This window comes from Sciurus carolinensis, chromosome 7 (assembly GCF_902686445.1).
Source record: "Sciurus carolinensis chromosome 7, mSciCar1.2, whole genome shotgun sequence".
NCBI classification, from domain to species: Eukaryota; Metazoa; Chordata; class Mammalia; order Rodentia; family Sciuridae; genus Sciurus; species Sciurus carolinensis.
This window is the reverse complement of record NC_062219.1, coordinates 144,501,647-144,518,093: the sequence shown is the minus strand read 5'-3', so window position 1 is coordinate 144,518,093 and position 16,447 is coordinate 144,501,647. Positions and strand designations below refer to the sequence as shown.

The following is a 16,447-nucleotide window of genomic DNA, read 5'->3' as shown; positions in this document are numbered from 1 at the left end:
CATACTGTCTTCTCATTCATGAACATGGGACTCTTTAATTTGTGTAGATATTCTTTAATTTCTCTCATCAGTTTTTATAGGTTTTATTTTTTCAAGTCTTGTATTTCTTTTGTTACATTTATTCCTAAGAAATTAGTAAATTCCTGATTTACTAGTAGTTTGTAGAAGTACAGCTGATTTTGCTTACTGCTCTTATATCTTGCCATCTTGTTGAACTTGCATACTGATGTAATACTTCCTTGGTGGATTCTCCAGGATTTTCTGCATATAAGATTGTGTCATCTGTAACAGAGGAAGTTTATGTCTTCCTCTCTAGACTGGATGGCTTTTGTTTCCTTTTCTTTCCTTTTTGGCCGTGGTAGAAAAATATCTAGTATTTGTTCCTGATTTTGAGGGGAAAGCATTCAGTCTTTGTTAAGTGTGATGTTAGCTGTGGATTTTTTTGTAGATGTTCCTTGTTAGATTAAGGAAGTTCCCTCAGTTTCTAGTTGATTGAATGGTTTTATCATGAAAGGGTGGCGAATTTTGTCAAATTCACTTTAGGGGGATGGTGGTGCAGGAAATTGAACCCAGGGCCTCAAGGTCTGTGCTGAATAAGTGCTTTATCACTGAGTTATATGCTCAAATCCAGCAAATTCTCTACTTTGAGATGCTTATGTGGGGTTTTGTTCTTTATTTCTCTCAATATGATTTATTACTTTAATTTTCCAATTGCATAATCTATCTTGTACTCCTGGGGTTAATCTCTATTTGGTCATGACATAATTATTTTTGTACATTGCTGGATTTGATTTGGGTAGTATTTTGTTGGGGATTTTTGCATCTGTATTCATAAAGAATACTTTTTGTAGTTTTCTTATGATGTCTTTATCTTGTTTGGCAACAGGATAATACTGACCTGCCTTATGGAATGAGTTAGAGAGTGTTCCTAACTTTTTTTTATTGATTGTATTTGTAATTAGTAGGATTGAAATAACTGATAGGTGGTAGGTGGTAATAGGATTTATGTCTGCCATTTTGATATTTGTATTTCGCATCTGTTTCTTTGTTATTCATTATTGCTCTCTTGTGTGGTTAGTGACCCCTTTTAATTTTGGCCCCCTCCCCTCCACCAGTGACGGCTCTGGAGATTACTCAGATGATATCTTTTATTCTTTTTAATTTAAAATAATGTATGGGCTAATGTCAATTTAATTCAAATAGGATATTGCAAAATAATCTCCATTTTTTTTTCTCACTCCTTTGTGCTACTATTGTTATACAGATTGTGTCTTTACACATTTTAAGCCCACAGAGTTTTATAATTAGTGGTCTGTTTTAAATCTGGAAGAAGAAAGTACAAATATATTCTGTTTACCTAATCTTTGCTGGTGTTTATTTCTTTGTGTAGATTTGAGTTACTGTCTGATAGTGTTGCTTACCCTGAAGGATCCTCTTTTTATTACTTATAGTACAGTTCTGCTAACAACAAATTTTCTCAGTTTTTTGTTTATGTGAGAATGTTATAATTTTTCCTTTTTATTATAGTTTTGCTGAATTGCATCTAATGAAAAGTCTACTATTAATTTTATTGGGTTAAACTAGTACTATTTAAAACAACAATTGATGGTGCTTTGTGGAGTTTGTGATGTAAGGGAATGAAACACAGGGACAGTAGCAAAGAATTGTGTGAGGAGGTACGTAGGTTTTCAAAGGTGCATCTGCTAGCATTTGATAAATACACTAATTGAATTAAGATTGTAATATGTTAAAGATACATATTTTAATTTACAAAATATTTATCAAGAAGCATAGTAAGAACCTAGTAGTGGTCATAAAGCAGAAAAATAAAAACAGTCAAAGATGGAGTCACAGATAGGACAAACAGCAAGATTGCAGGATTAAACCCATCGTCCTGCTAATCTAGCATATTATGTTAGCACAATGAATTTAGTGTTAGTGCCAATGAATTTATAATTTAGGTCTATGTACATTGATACATTAATCTGAAAAGTCTTCATGTCTAACTATGGAAGTAAATACATATAAGCAAATTTTGCCTTTCTTATTGCCGAGTTTGAGCATAGTACACAATGTACCTGAGACATCTTCCAGCTATTTGGTTAACTGTGTATCTTGAGTCACACTCATCCAGATCTGGTGTTAGAAATTTCCCCCTGCTAGGTGACCCTCCTTCCATCACATCAGTAAATCTGCAACCCTTATGACATCTACTTTTCCAAGTAAACTTCAGGCCTTTTTCAAGGTAAAGCGCCAAATGAAGTGTAGTATTTTTGTATTCTGTAATAATTTAACAAGTAGAACTGCATTGCTGTTTTATGTTTCTGACCTTTTTGCATGCTGTGCTCCTAACCCTAATTTTTCCAATAAGCCCTTTGACTTTTATTGTGTAATATGTTTTTAAGGAATTCATGTGTAACAACATAGAAGTGACTATAATTGTTCTATTATGTCTCAGTTTTTTTTTGTCCAACCATTGATCCATTTTACTTTATGATACACTTCAAGAAAAGTACACTTTATCCCTAATCAGTATAAAGTGAAAATCTTTAGAGTTTAATATCTGTTCATTCTTCTTTTTATTGTGGTATAATTTATATATAGTGAAATTATGTATCACCCCTTAAGTGTATTACTTAATGAATTTTCAGGTGCATACATCTGTGCGGTGCAAACCCTAACCAAAATAGAGTAATGCCACCATCCTTAGAAACATTCCCTCATGTTCTTAACTACTCAGGACCTGTTCCCATCCTCTAAGAAATAATTACTTTTTGGCCCTTTTGGTACCATATCTTCATTTTTGCCTGGTCCAGAAAGCCAAATATAAGGAATTGTATGATTTATACTCTTTAAGGCTTCCTTGAGTCAACATAACATTTTTGATTCTTCTCAGCTGTATGTAGCAGTAATCCCACTTCCCTTTTTGTTGCCATATACACATGATTTGTATATCTGTTCACTTCTTGATGGATAACCCAGGATGTTTGGAGGTTTTTGTTATTAGGGAAAGCTGCTATGAACATATTTGTACAAGTCTTTTGGTGGACATTGCCCTCACTTCTCTGTGAGTAGAATTGCTGGGTCATAAGGTAGGCGCATGCTTAGCCTTTGTTTCAAGAGGTTGTACCGTTTTACCTTCCCCAACAAAGTATAAATGTTCCTATTGTGCCATATATCCTTGGTGATACTGGTTTTGTTGGTCTTCTAAACAGTACCAATTCTGGTGGGTGGGTGGTATCTTAGCATGATTTAATTTGCATTTTCCAAATGACTAATAGTGTGGAACTCTTTTTCATGTGTTTCTTGGTTATTTGCAGTATCTTATTTTATGGTCTTTTCAGATCTTTTGTTCATTCTTTAAAACCGAGTCTCCCTCATGCATGTCTTTTGAGTAGAAGGTCTAACTTTTTTAAAAGACCTTCTCTTTATTCTTAAATTTCTGGTAGCCAAGGAGAATTTCTTTTGGATTTTTTATTGTTTTGTTTTTATTCATATATTTTAGTTGTACATAATATTTGAATTCATTTTGACATAATCACACATGCATAGAATTTAATTCATTGCATTTTTAGTGCCCAGGGTGTGGGCACTGTTTCCCTCTCCTCCTTCCTTCCTCTGTTTCCCTTCTTCTGCTCTACTGGTCTATCTTCTGCTCTTTTTTATATTTAATTGGTACTTTGTAGATAAACATAGAGGTGGAATTCATTGTGGTATATTTATACGTGCACATGGGTGATCAACTGTCAAATTTATTCTACATTTCCTCCTCTTTCCCATGGTGCTCCTCCCTCTGTCTTTATGATACCCAACCACTGCTCCCCTTTGCTCTAGCTTCCACATATGAGACAGAACATTTGACCCTAGATTGTCTGAATCTTGCTTATTTTACTTAGCATGATGTTCTCTAGTTTCATTCCATTTACCAGCAAATGCCACAATTTCATTCTTCACTATGGCTGAGTAAAACTCCATTGTGTATGACCATGTTCTCTTAATCCATTCATTTGTTTTTGGGCATCTGGACTGGTTCCATATCTTCTCATTTGTGTGTTGCGGTGCTATAAATATTGATGTACTGTATCTCTATAATATGCTGATTTTAGTTCTTTTGGGTAAATACTGAAGAGCGAACAGCTGGGTCATGTGGTGGTTCCATTCCTAGGTTTTTGAGGAATCTCCATACTACTTTGCAGAGTGGTTGTACTAATTTGCAGTCCCACCAACAGTGTGTGAGTGTACCTTTTCCCCTGCCTTCTCTCTGGCATCTTCTATCGTTTGTATTTTTGATGATTGCCGTTCTGACTAGAGTAAGATGAAATTTCAATGTTGATTTGTATTTCCCTGATTCCTGGGGATGTTGAACATTTTTTCATGTATTTGTTGGCCATTTGTGTTTCTTTTGAGAAATGTCTGCTTAGTTCTTTTGCCCTTTGATTGTTTTGTTTCTTTGGTGTTAAGCTTTTTGAGTTCTTTAAGTATTCTGGATATTAATCCCTTGTCAGAGAAGTAGCTCACAAAGATTTAATCCCATTTTGTGGGCTTTCTCTTCATGCTCTTTATCATTTCCTTTGCTGTGCAGATCCTTTTTAACTTGATATTGTCCCACTTACTCTTGATTTCCTTTTCTTAAAAATATTTTTTAGTTGTCAATGAATTTTTTAAAAAAAAATTTATTGTTTATTTATTTATATGCAGTGCTGAGGCTCGAACTCAGGGCCTCACACATGCCAGGCAAGCACACACCATTGAACCACAACTCCAGCCCCTTGATTTTATTTCTTGAGCTTTCAGGATCTTGTTAAGGAAGTCAGCACCTGTGAGAATATGTTGGAATGTTAACCCTACGTTTTTTTTCTAGCAGTTGCAAAGTTCCTGGTCTAATTCCTAAGCCTTTGATCTACTTTGATTTGATTTTTGTTCAGGATCCCAGCGTCTTTTTTTTTTTTTTTTTTGCGGTGCTGGGGATCAAACCCAGGGCCTTATGCTTGCAAGGCAAGCAGTCTACCAACTGAGCTATATCCCCAGCCCACCCCCAGCATCTTTTGTTCAAAAGGCTATCCTTTCTCCAACATTTATTTTTGGCACCCTTGTCAAGTATCTAATGGTAGTAATTATGTGGATCTGTCTCTGTGCCTTCTGTCCTCTTGGTCTTCCTGTTTTGATACTAATACCATTCTGTTTTTGTTACTATAACTCTGTAGTAGAATTTGAAATCCGGTATTGTGATGCCTTAAGTACCACTAGAAGTTTTTAATTTTGATGAGGTCTTTTTGAATTTATTATGACTCCTTTCTGTGTACTAATAAATGTTTGCTTTATTCTCAAGTCATTAAGATATTTTTACATGTTTATTTTAGAAGCTGTATAGTTTTAACTTTTCTATTAAGGACCTCAATCCATCTTCATTTGACTTTTATATATTATGAGGTAGCAGCTAAAGTTTATTTTTTTCTATATGGATTATTAGTTGTTTTATTACTATTTGCTTAAAGCCCTTTTCTTTTCCCTTCTGGATTGTTTCTACACCTTTATTAAATATTACATGACTGTATAAATGTGGGTCTCTTTCTGGCCTCCCTGATTTGCTCATTTATATATTTATTGATCCTTATGACAGTAACATACTGTTTTGGTTACTTAGCCTTATACTAAGTCTTGAAGGCAGATTGCATAAATCGTGTAATTCTGTTCTTTTTAAATTTTTCACTGGGCATTTAATTTTATTTTCTCCAGTACTGGGGATTGAACCCAGGGCCACTCTACCATTGAGCTACATCTCTAGCCCTTTTGATTTTTAAATTTTGAGACAGGGTCTCAAACTTGAGTTCCTGAACCTCTGGAGTTGCTGGGATTACAGATGTGTGCCAAAACACCTGGTTTCTTGGGGCATTTTAGATCTTTTAAAATATCCATATAAATTTTAGAATCACCTCAGATTTTAAAAAATGTCTAATGTGATTATGATTTCAATTGTAACGACTTTAAGATTAATTTGAAGGGAATTGCAGTTTTAATGAGTCTTCTAGTTCATTTACTTGATGTTTCTTGCCCTTTATATCTTCTTTCATTTTTGTCAGCAGTGTTAGGTAATTTTCAGTAGAGAGATCTGCATGTGTTTTGTTCATTTCTTAAGTGCTTTATGTTTTCTGGGTACTTTTGTAGGTAGAATTTAAAAATTTTTTATTTCCTAATTGTGCCAGTATGTACAAAGAAAATAGTTTTTTGTGTATAAATCTTGCATCTTACAGCCTCGTTAAATTTACCAAATTTAACTCTGATTATTTTGTAGATTCCTTAGGATTTTATGATCATGCTATCTGCAGATAGTCAGTTGTATTTCTTCCTTATTAATCTTTCTATTATTTCTATTAATATTTGTTTATTAATATTTCTCTTGACGTGTTGGAATGCTCAGGATTGCGGTGCTGTGTGAAGGGGAAGTGGCGAGTGCCTGCTTTCTTGACTTTGCTCTCTGTCCTTGGGACTAATGTTCACTATTTCACGGATGTAGTAGCTATAGGGTTTTTGTAGATGCAGATTGAAGAAGTTCCCTTTTATTCTTAGTTTGCTGAGAGTATTGTTGTGAATGGGTGTTAAATTTTGTCAAGTGTTTTTTCTGCAACTATTAAAATAATCATCTGGGTTTTTCTTATACTGTGGTGATGTGCATTGTTTTTGACTGTTTTAAATCAACCTCACATTCTTGGGTTAAACCTTGCATTCTTTGATTATCATTTTGATATGTTATTAGAATTTCTTTTTAATTTTTAAAAAATTTTTATCTGTTCTTTTTCATTATATATATGACAGTAGAATGTATTTTGACTTAGTCCTTTTTAATTTATTTACTTGAAAACTATGTCTTGAAATTTTTTTTAGTGATCATTCTAGAGATTTTAATAGAATCCCCATTTTCACAGTCTACTGTGAATATTGTACCATTTCATGTAGATTGTGGAAATGTCCCCTTCCCCTGTCCTTTTTACTACAGTTTTTTTTTTTATTACATATACATATGTTAAAAACTCTACAGTATATGTAACCATTTTGCTTTAATAGGGCATGTTTTTTTAAAAAAAATTAACATTTCTCTTTAGGTCTGCTTGGCAAGACGTTCTGTTATATTCCTTTTATCTGAAAATGTTTTCATTTCATTCTTAAAGAATATGTTCCCTGAATATTAGATTTTATAGTGGAAGGCTCTTGAAATTTTTTCTCTTCCAGCATTTTGAAACATTTCATCCCACTGACTTCTGACCTTCATATTTTCTGATATGGTCAGTAGTAATGCATCTCCATGTTCTTTGAACATAGTGTGTTATTTTTCTCTACTTTCAGTGTTCTTAGTTTTCAGAAATTTTGCTGTGATTTGTGTCTACCTGTGTTATTTTTCCTCTTTTTAAAGCACAGCTTTTTATCAGTCATATTACAAAAGAAGTTTTGTCCGAAAGACCAAAGCCAATGTCTTCATCAGACTCCGCGTATTCTTCCTTCTCTGCTCCACTTTCTTCTGCCCAGGGTAGCCGTGGTGGAGGAGGCAGGGTCTCCTGTTGGTGCTGCACCATTTCTGGAGCATGTTCATCAGCCCCAGCTTTGCAGACAAGGCCACCAAAGTTGGCATTGGCCAGGTTTGCCAGCTTCTTGTCTGTATAAATTTTTCTTTTGCCAGTTTTGTGAAATTATTGTCAATTATGTTTTCTCTCTCATTTTTTCCCCCTTGGTGCTCTGTTTACATGTATTTATACCTTCTGATATTGTTTCAGGGGACATCTTTTTTCTCTGTTCTTCAGATCTGTTGTCATGTTTACTTATTCATTTTGCCATCATCTATCAGCTATTAAGTATATCAATAAATATTTACTTCAGATATTTTTCTTTTAAAAATTTTTGTCTTTTCCAGGTAAGAATTCTGTATTTTTACATACGAACTTTAAAATCATTTTATCTGGTTTAAAATTTCAATAGGAATCTGTCTTAAAATCATTACATGTACATATTACTTTTAGATTGACCCTTTTTTGTTAAGTTATCCGAATACATACTGTTTATTTATTACTTTTACTACGTTGTTTTTGAGCTTTGCTTGAGAACTTTATTCTTATTGTATTGTTTCTATTACTGTGACTGGTATATTCTCAGACACCATGTCTTTTTCTAGCTGACTGTTACTAGAAATGTTTTTTTAATATCCAGTTATTTTGTCAAAACAATTAATTCTAAAAGTGTTTGGTAGATTTTGTGGTTCTCCACATGTTTAATCATGCCAGCTACATGTAAAGTTAATTTTTATCTGATGTTTATACTGTTTTTTTTTTTTTTTTAATTTTATTATCTAAAACAATTTTAACAATTATAGGCATCTCCCTGTTCTTGATTTTAATGGAAAAGGCTTCAGTGTTTCATAATTGATTATCTTGCTTGAAGTATTAATTTTGGAAATTGTCATATTTAAATCATTTTCCTTTATTCTTCATTGGAGTTTTTTTATTTTTTTAGTTGTTGATGGACCTTTATTTTATTCACTTACTTATATGTGGTGCTGAGAATTGAACCCAGGGCTTCACACATGTGAGGCGAGTGCTTTACCACTGAGCCACAACACCAGCCCCTTGGAGTTTTTATGAGGAATTATGGCTAAACTTTATTACCTGCCATTTTTAATCTTGACACAAACATGATCACTTAGACTTTCAACAAACTAGATTCAGTTTATATCATTGAGTTTTTTGCATCCATACTTACAAGTGTGTTGTTGTACTTGTTTTAAACTTTGTATTTTGTGTTTTATTTACTTTTGAAGTTTAACTCTGTGCCTTAATAATGATCTTTCCACCTACATTTTTGTGCAGATTATTTTGTTTTAAATTTACAAATTTGTAATTATGAGTTCCTTATTTTGGTGGGTTTTGTCAGTTTACCCAGTTTTAGGAAATCTTTATACATAGAAATCCCAAGGCCACATTTCTTAGTGTACTTTTATTAACTTTGGGATGTTTTTGTCTGAATTTGATATATTTTCCAAATGTGAATCTTTGTCTCCTGATTTTTGGTAGTCCGAATTTTCACTGTGTCCTTTTGGAAGCATATTCATTTCTCATTTAGTGTTTCCTTTTTCTTCATGATCCTTTCTAAATTTTTTTTTTTGAGAAGTTGTAATTCCAAAATAATTACTTGTAAAGAAGATGGAAAGATTTTTATAGGTTAAAAAAAAATTAAAGGATTTTTTAAATAGTAAAACTCGCAGGTACAATACTTCAGGCGTTTCACTGTAAATCTGGTTTTTATTGGTGCTTAATATTGCCCTTTGTTGGTATTAATAAATTATAATAATCTTTTTGTAACTACCCTAGGGGTTTCAACTTGGGCTTGGTTCTGATAATGCTTGAGAGTGTTGGGTAATTTATACAAATATGACGGTAACAATCTGCATTTCTTTCCTCCCCTTGACAGTTACATGGGAATTGGTCTTTCTGCTCAAGGTGTGAACATGAATAGACTACCAGGTACTCTTGTAATTGAATTGTGGTTTTAATAGTTGTATGGCTAGTTCTTTCTGGTTAAAATTTTTAAGTAATTGAAATAAAGACGCTGATTTTTTTCTGTATTTTTAAATCATCTATATTATGCATTCTATTAGAATCTGTGGTTTTTTAGTAAATTTAAATTTCATGTTATTTAGCAAATATGCCATATATACCATACTTCACCCCCCCCCCATTTGTTTTGTATTTTGGCATTTTAATCTAAGTAAATACTTATCAACTACTTTAAATATTTTAGTGTAATTGATTCTCTTTGCTTCTTGTTACTTTCCTGGCTCTTAACTCATCTTCAGTTGTTCAGTATTGTGGGAATGTAGGCTAATATTAAAAGTGAGTTAAGGAACATAGGAGTTGAAATAGCAGACCTGTTTATTGACACCATTTAGCAGAAGAAAGTGATAGTGGGATTATTTTGTCTGCTGTTCTGTTTGTAAATGTTAAAAAATAATTTTAGGGAATTCTTTTTGAAATAGAAAGCTAAATGACCAGTATGTAGACCACATGAAGTGCCTTAAATGGGGAAACAAGCCAGTGTAATTGTCATCTAATTGTAATCAGATTTGATATGCTTTCATTGTAACTTTTTGTTTAAAATTATACTTGTAAGAGCATTAAATGCTTTAATTATTTAAAGATTTTCTTTAGAAGTAATTGATAAGGTATATGAGCTGATAAGTTTCTTAATAATTATATAGATGGGTCTGTAGTTCAGTGTTGTGGAAAGACCACCAGTTGTCTTTTACATTTGGATCACAGCCTCATAAAGCTTGCAGTGATTGAATAAGATATAATCTTCTGTTTCACATTATAAAATAGACATGTATGCGCACGTGTGTTGTTTCTTCAAGCAGTTTCTCTGGTATGTTAGCAAAAGAAATATGCATAAAAAAACATATCCTGTGGATGTTGCATTTATATTTATTTTTTCTGGTGGGAGTCCTTTCTGTTTAATACTTGTTGTAGTGTTCTGTGCGGTGAAATTTATTTTCCTTAATATTATAAAAACAGTATTTCAATGCAAAAATAATTACATAGTGTAATTGTTGAGAATTTTAATGTACATTTTCAAATGTACTTAAAATTTTAGTGAATAAATCCAGTACCGGGGAGCCTTTCTTTCATTGAAAATATACTGAACCTTTTTCTCTTTAGGTTGGGATAAACATTCATATGGTTACCATGGGGATGATGGACATTCATTTTGTTCTTCTGGAACCGGACAACCTTATGGACCAACTTTTACAACTGGCGATGTCATTGGCTGTTGTGTTAACCTTATCAACAATACCTGCTTTTACACCAAGAATGGACATAGTTTAGGTACTGAGATAATAATGTGTTGCATGGAAAATAACCAGTTATTGTGATTATTACTTTCAGCATGGTAGTCATACTTATGTAATTCTTCTTTATAGACAGGTGCCTCTGGAAATGGTTTCTTTGTTTTTCCAAGTGGAAGTTGAGGAAATAGTGAAAATTTGTATTCTTGTGAAGGTTATTTTATATCATAGGAGTAACCATAGAAAGAGTTCCCATGCTGAGATATTTCCTTTTGTAATAGAAATTTCAGTAAAGCACTTGCTCAGGAGTTTTGCTTTAATAAAGTTTTGCTTAACTAAAACCTTTTATAGAATGATCCAGTTCTCTAGGTAACAGGTGCTATGCAGAAAGGACTGTCAGTTCTTAGGATAGTATAGAGAACAGTTAAAAAGGAATGGAAAGCCCATTTCTTCTAGTAAACGAGGGACATTGACATACTCAAGAGGTTAGACCTGCTGAGACTTGCTAAAGCATGGAGCCTGCAAGATGGTTCTGAGGGAAGGGAGAGAATTGAGCAAATAGTAAACTTCTAAGAAATAAGTAAGCTGAGGGAACCTTGAAGAAATCTATACATTAATAAAAAATAGAAAATTAGGGCTTAGCTGAATATGCATATGCTCACTAGCACTTTAGGTGTAAAATTGTGGTTATTATATCCCCTTTTCTTAGAAGTTCCCCTACCCTTTTCTGATTACAGAAAGTGCAAAGGACAAGAGTGATCCCCTCTCCCCCTTTAAATAAAGGACTTCACATTACTCTTATTATTGGGAAAGTCATTGACTCATAGCAAATTATTTCTAATGGGGTAGAGTTAAAAGACGAAAAAGCTAACCTCAGAGACAGGAACTACTTTGCATATGAATAGTAGTTTAAAAGTTAGACTGCAAGTAGTCCGATTACTTTATAATAAATGTTCTTTAATAATGCAAAAGCTGTTTGTGTCATTGGTAGTAGAGAACATTCTAAATATCTGACTGTATAGGTAACAGTTTTTTCTCTTGTGTCTTTCCATAATTCTTACATAAAATTGTCTTTCATATTTACATTCAGCTTAACATTTCTACTGCTGATTTTTTTTGAGGTTCTTGTGTCATCTAACTTAAAAGTTGTTTCAGGTCCACAAAAGACCCTTATATACTCATGATTACAGTAATGTTGAGGACCCCATGCAGATTGCATGTCAGAATTTTTAATTTGTAAGTCTTGGTAGTTTTGGTTGCTTAAGATAGTTAAGATCTTAAACTGAGAGAAGCTTACTTTTAGGTATGACATATGCCTCAAAAATGGAAAATAAGACATTTCAGAAAACCACTATTAATCTCTTTAATACTAACTTTTAAAACTTTCCAGAGAAGAAATTTTGTTTTGGGGGATGGGAAGATCACAGGTGATGTGATTTATTTCTTTTCCTATTAGATTTTCACAAACATTTAAATTGACTCTTTCCATTGAATAAGAAAGCCATTTTTAAAACGTAAGATGCTTCTTAAGAAAAGGGGTACCTAGTGATGGAATTACATTCTAATTGTAAGTAAATTTGAAATGTTTGGTGTTATTCATTCATAAAATTATTTATTAAGTACATAGTCAGTATAAGAATGACTAATCACAGTTTAATCACAGTTGACTGAGTTTGACTCCTGGCCAATGCTCTGTACCTTATGCAAGTTATTTAATATCCTTTGCCTCAGATATCTTAAGTTTATAAAATAGAGTGTCTATAGTATGTACCACATTAAGGATAGATAAACTGAAATGGCACATGAAAAGTTCTTAAGGTCCTTGCATGGGACATGGTAAGTACTCACTGTTTTTACTATCTTCGTTTGCCAGGCTCTGGGCTAGGTGCCAGGGATACAGTGATGATATTGGTGAGCAGAAATGATTCCTCTAGAACAGGGATTCTCTACAAGCTATGGCTAGAGTACCCTCGGGCATGTTTTAAAAATGAAGATGCATTGGAACGTGTCCACGCCCATTGGTTTCTGTGTCGTCTAGGCCTGCCTTCCTGGTACAGAAGCAGAGTTGAGTAGTGGCGATAGGGACCATATGGCTTGGAAAGCAGAAAATATTGACTGGCCCTTTACAGGAAAGTTGTGCCTAACTCTGGTCTAGGTCTTAGCATCTAGAAGATAAAATGCTATTCCGTTTCTATTCCCTTGTAATTCCCAGAGGGGGTAATTTCTCCCCAAAAGCTGCTATACCTTTAGTTTCTATCTCATGCAAGTTTTTCAGAATAAATACTTGCTTACTATATAAGGAGAAATGGAAAAGTTTTTATTTGAGAAAATAAGGGAGGAGCAGTTCAGTATATATGTTAATTTAATTTCAGTTTTTATTTTATTTTTGTATGTATGTACGGATGTATGTACGTATGTATGTGCCAGGTTAAACTCACGGGCACTTGACCACTGAGCCACATTCCCAGCCCTATTTTATATTTTATTTAGAGACATGGTCTCACTGAGTTGCTTAGTGCCTTGCTTTTGCTGAGGCTGACTTTGAACTCTTAATCTTCCTGCCTCAGCTTCCTGAGCCACTGAGATTAATTACAGGGGCATGTGCCATTGCAGGGCCTGGTTGCTTTTTTTTTTTTTTTTTTTTTTTAAATTTAACTATTATCAGTTGATCACATTTCAGAACATTTCTTGACAAATTAGGAAATTGCAATAATAGAAAATTGTGTAAAATTGAAGTGTTAACAACTCCTAAAGTACATCTTTTTATTGACTGAACCACATAGATTATGGTAATGTTTGGCAATGTCCAAAAATGTTAATCTGGAATCAGTTTCAGATTTTCTACTAGAGTTCTTGGTAAAATGTAAGTATATCGGTAATTACTGGCAAAATGGATTCTTGAAAAAGTATAAACTAGATAGTGTTTGTTGTTATTTTGTAGTGCTGGGGATGGAGCTCAGGGCCTCTTGTGCTAGGCAAGTGCTCTACCACTGAGCTGTACCTACAGACCATGTTTGTTATAATAAATAGATATCTTTGAGGAAAATGATTGATTAGTCTGTATTATAAAAAAAATTAGTGTATAGTCATATTTTGTTACAATATTTTGTTTATTGCTTTCTGTATTTTTAAAAAGTTTTCTGAAAAGTTCAGAATAAATTTTTACATTTGGTTCATACTTTAAATGGAACTAAATGTAATAAAATTTTTTGCATGGAATCGAAAAACAAAAAAAACTCCAGCTTTGCTTTCTGACAAACCAGCATGAATTTGCTAGTTTTTAAAAGTCATAAAAATAGAACTTTACTAACTGCAAAGCATTATTTTTTTGCACATTTAGTTTTTAAGATATATACAGGTTGAATATCCTTTATCTGAAATGCTTGGGGACAGTTGTTTTAGATTTCAGATTTTTTTCTTTGGGATTTTGGAATATTTACTTGTATATAATGAAATATCCTGGGAATGGGACTCAAGTTCAAACATGAAATTTATTCATGTTTTATGTGTACCTTATACACATAGCCTGAAGGTAGTTTATACAATATTTTCAGCACACACATGTTTGAACTGTGACCCATCAAATTATTTCAGATGTGGAATTTTACCCTTGTAGCATCGTGCTGATACTCAAGATGTTTTGGATTTGGAGCATTTTGAATTTTCAAATTAGGAATGCTCAACTTGTGTATTTATATTCAGTGTGTCTTTTAACTTGTGTTTTCTGGTAGAACGGTACAATTGTTGAGCCTTAGTAATTCATCAGTAATTTTTAGATGGTAGTCAAGACTATAGGTCTGCTCTTGCTGTTCTGTTTGTTTCAATGTGTGTTTAGAATGACAGACGAAATGAACTGAAAGACACTCCTGTTAGTCTAGAACTTAATCTTTTAAACATATCATTGAGGTACTACAGAGATAACTTGATTTATTTATCATCTTATTTTCAGCTAAGTAATATATTTGAACACTTTGAAAGTAGATTGTTGTCACTTTGGGGTGCCACCAGACTTATTCCAGTGACACTGCCATTGCTCAAGTTGTGTTTGGAACCTGGCTGTGTTGAAATGACTGTCAGAGGCGCATTCAAGAGCAACTCTCAATCATGTAAATCTTTATCCTTTGTAGAAGAATTCATTTTTTTCCCTCAGAATCATTAAAAGTATTCAAGAATATACTTTTATATAAGTAGTTTTTTTTTTTTTTTTTTTTTTGTTCATTTGTTTGGCTTTTTTGGGTACTGAGGATAGAACCCCAGGGATGCTTTACTACTAAGTTACATGCCTAGTCCTTTATTGTGAGACCAGGCCTCTCTAAGTTGCCTAAGCCAGCCTTAACTTGTGATCCTTTTGCCTCAGTTGCTCCAGTCACTGGGATTATAGGTGTGTGCCAATGTTCCTGGCCAAAACTTTTTTTTTTTTTTAGTACATCTTTTAAGATACAGGTATCAGGGCTGGGAAAATAGCTCAGTTGGTAGAGTGCTTGTCTTGCAAGCACAGGGCCCTGGGTTCAATCCCCAGCACCGCAAAAAAAAAAAAAAAAAAAAGATACAAGTATCATACTTTGCCCTTTTTCACCTTTTCTAACAGAAAATCTCTCCTTTTCCTTCCACCTATAGTTATTTCAAAGCTAAATCTAGATAGAGAGTAAGTGATAGGATTGGATAACCCAGTGTGGGGTTAAAAACTCAAGTGTGACTATTTTGCAACCGCTTTTCACAATTGTTCCTAGTTTAAACTTGAAGATATATGTAAGACCATTAAAAAAATCTGAAGGTAATGGCGACACCCCAGAATAAAATTTGTGTGCAGCCAACAAGGCCAGCGATCTTAAGTGGGACAGCCTTTACCTGCACTCATGTCAGTGTAATCGAGAAAAATTAGTACTATTGTTTTATATTTGGGCTTTAAATTTTTTCCTTTTCTTCCTTTGCCATTTTCTTCTTCTTTGTATTTAGAAATTTAACTTGTCAGTATAATCTGCCTTTGAAAAATAACTTCTAATGCTACCTTTTCTTTCTTTCTTTCTTTTTTTTTTTAGGTATTGCTTTCACTGACCTGCCGGTAAGTCAGTATTTTTTAAAAGCAGTTTTGCATTTTCAGTTAAAGAAACTAGAATGGTGTATGTTTAAAATACACAGGCTTACTGATACTGTTTATATGGAATAGAGGGCTTTTCTGCAGTCACTCTGGGTGTGGACCTTCAGACATTAAGCTCCAAATTGAAATGGATTCTGCTGCACAAAGGAAAATAAGTCATAAACAAAAAATAAATATACTTTTCACTTTTGGTCTGGGGGATTAAGTCCAGGACCTCATACATGGTAAGCATGTGATATACCCCTAGTCCTAAAATATACTTTTTATCGTCACTGTGTTTCTTTGGTGTCTTTGGACTCTTCAGTAAAGGGAGCTGGACAACAATCATAACTATTTGTCCATGGAGTGTTGAGGCCTGCCATGTGTCAGGTCCTATGCTTAGAATACCATCATTTGTCAAAATAGGTAGCAGTGTTGCTGTGCTTTTGAAGTTTACAGTATTTGAGCTGGGGGAAGTTAGAGAATACACAGTACATGAGAGAAAGCAAATTGTGACATAATTTTTAAAGATTTTAAATATGGGA

General features: G+C 33.5%; 1 protein-coding gene across 2 annotated transcripts in view; it reads left to right on the top strand.

The window, feature by feature from the left end:
- Ranbp9 (RAN binding protein 9) overlaps positions 1-16,447 on the top strand; it is an 88,668-nt gene that overhangs the window by 41,059 nt on the left and 31,162 nt on the right. For both annotated transcript variants that reach the window (XM_047557428.1, XM_047557429.1), the window contains exons 3-5: positions 9,454-9,506; positions 10,698-10,865; positions 15,865-15,887. In XM_047557428.1, the coding sequence (XP_047413384.1) occupies positions 9,454-9,506; positions 10,698-10,865; positions 15,865-15,887 (244 nt within the window). The remainder of the gene's footprint in view (positions 1-9,453; positions 9,507-10,697; positions 10,866-15,864; positions 15,888-16,447) is intronic.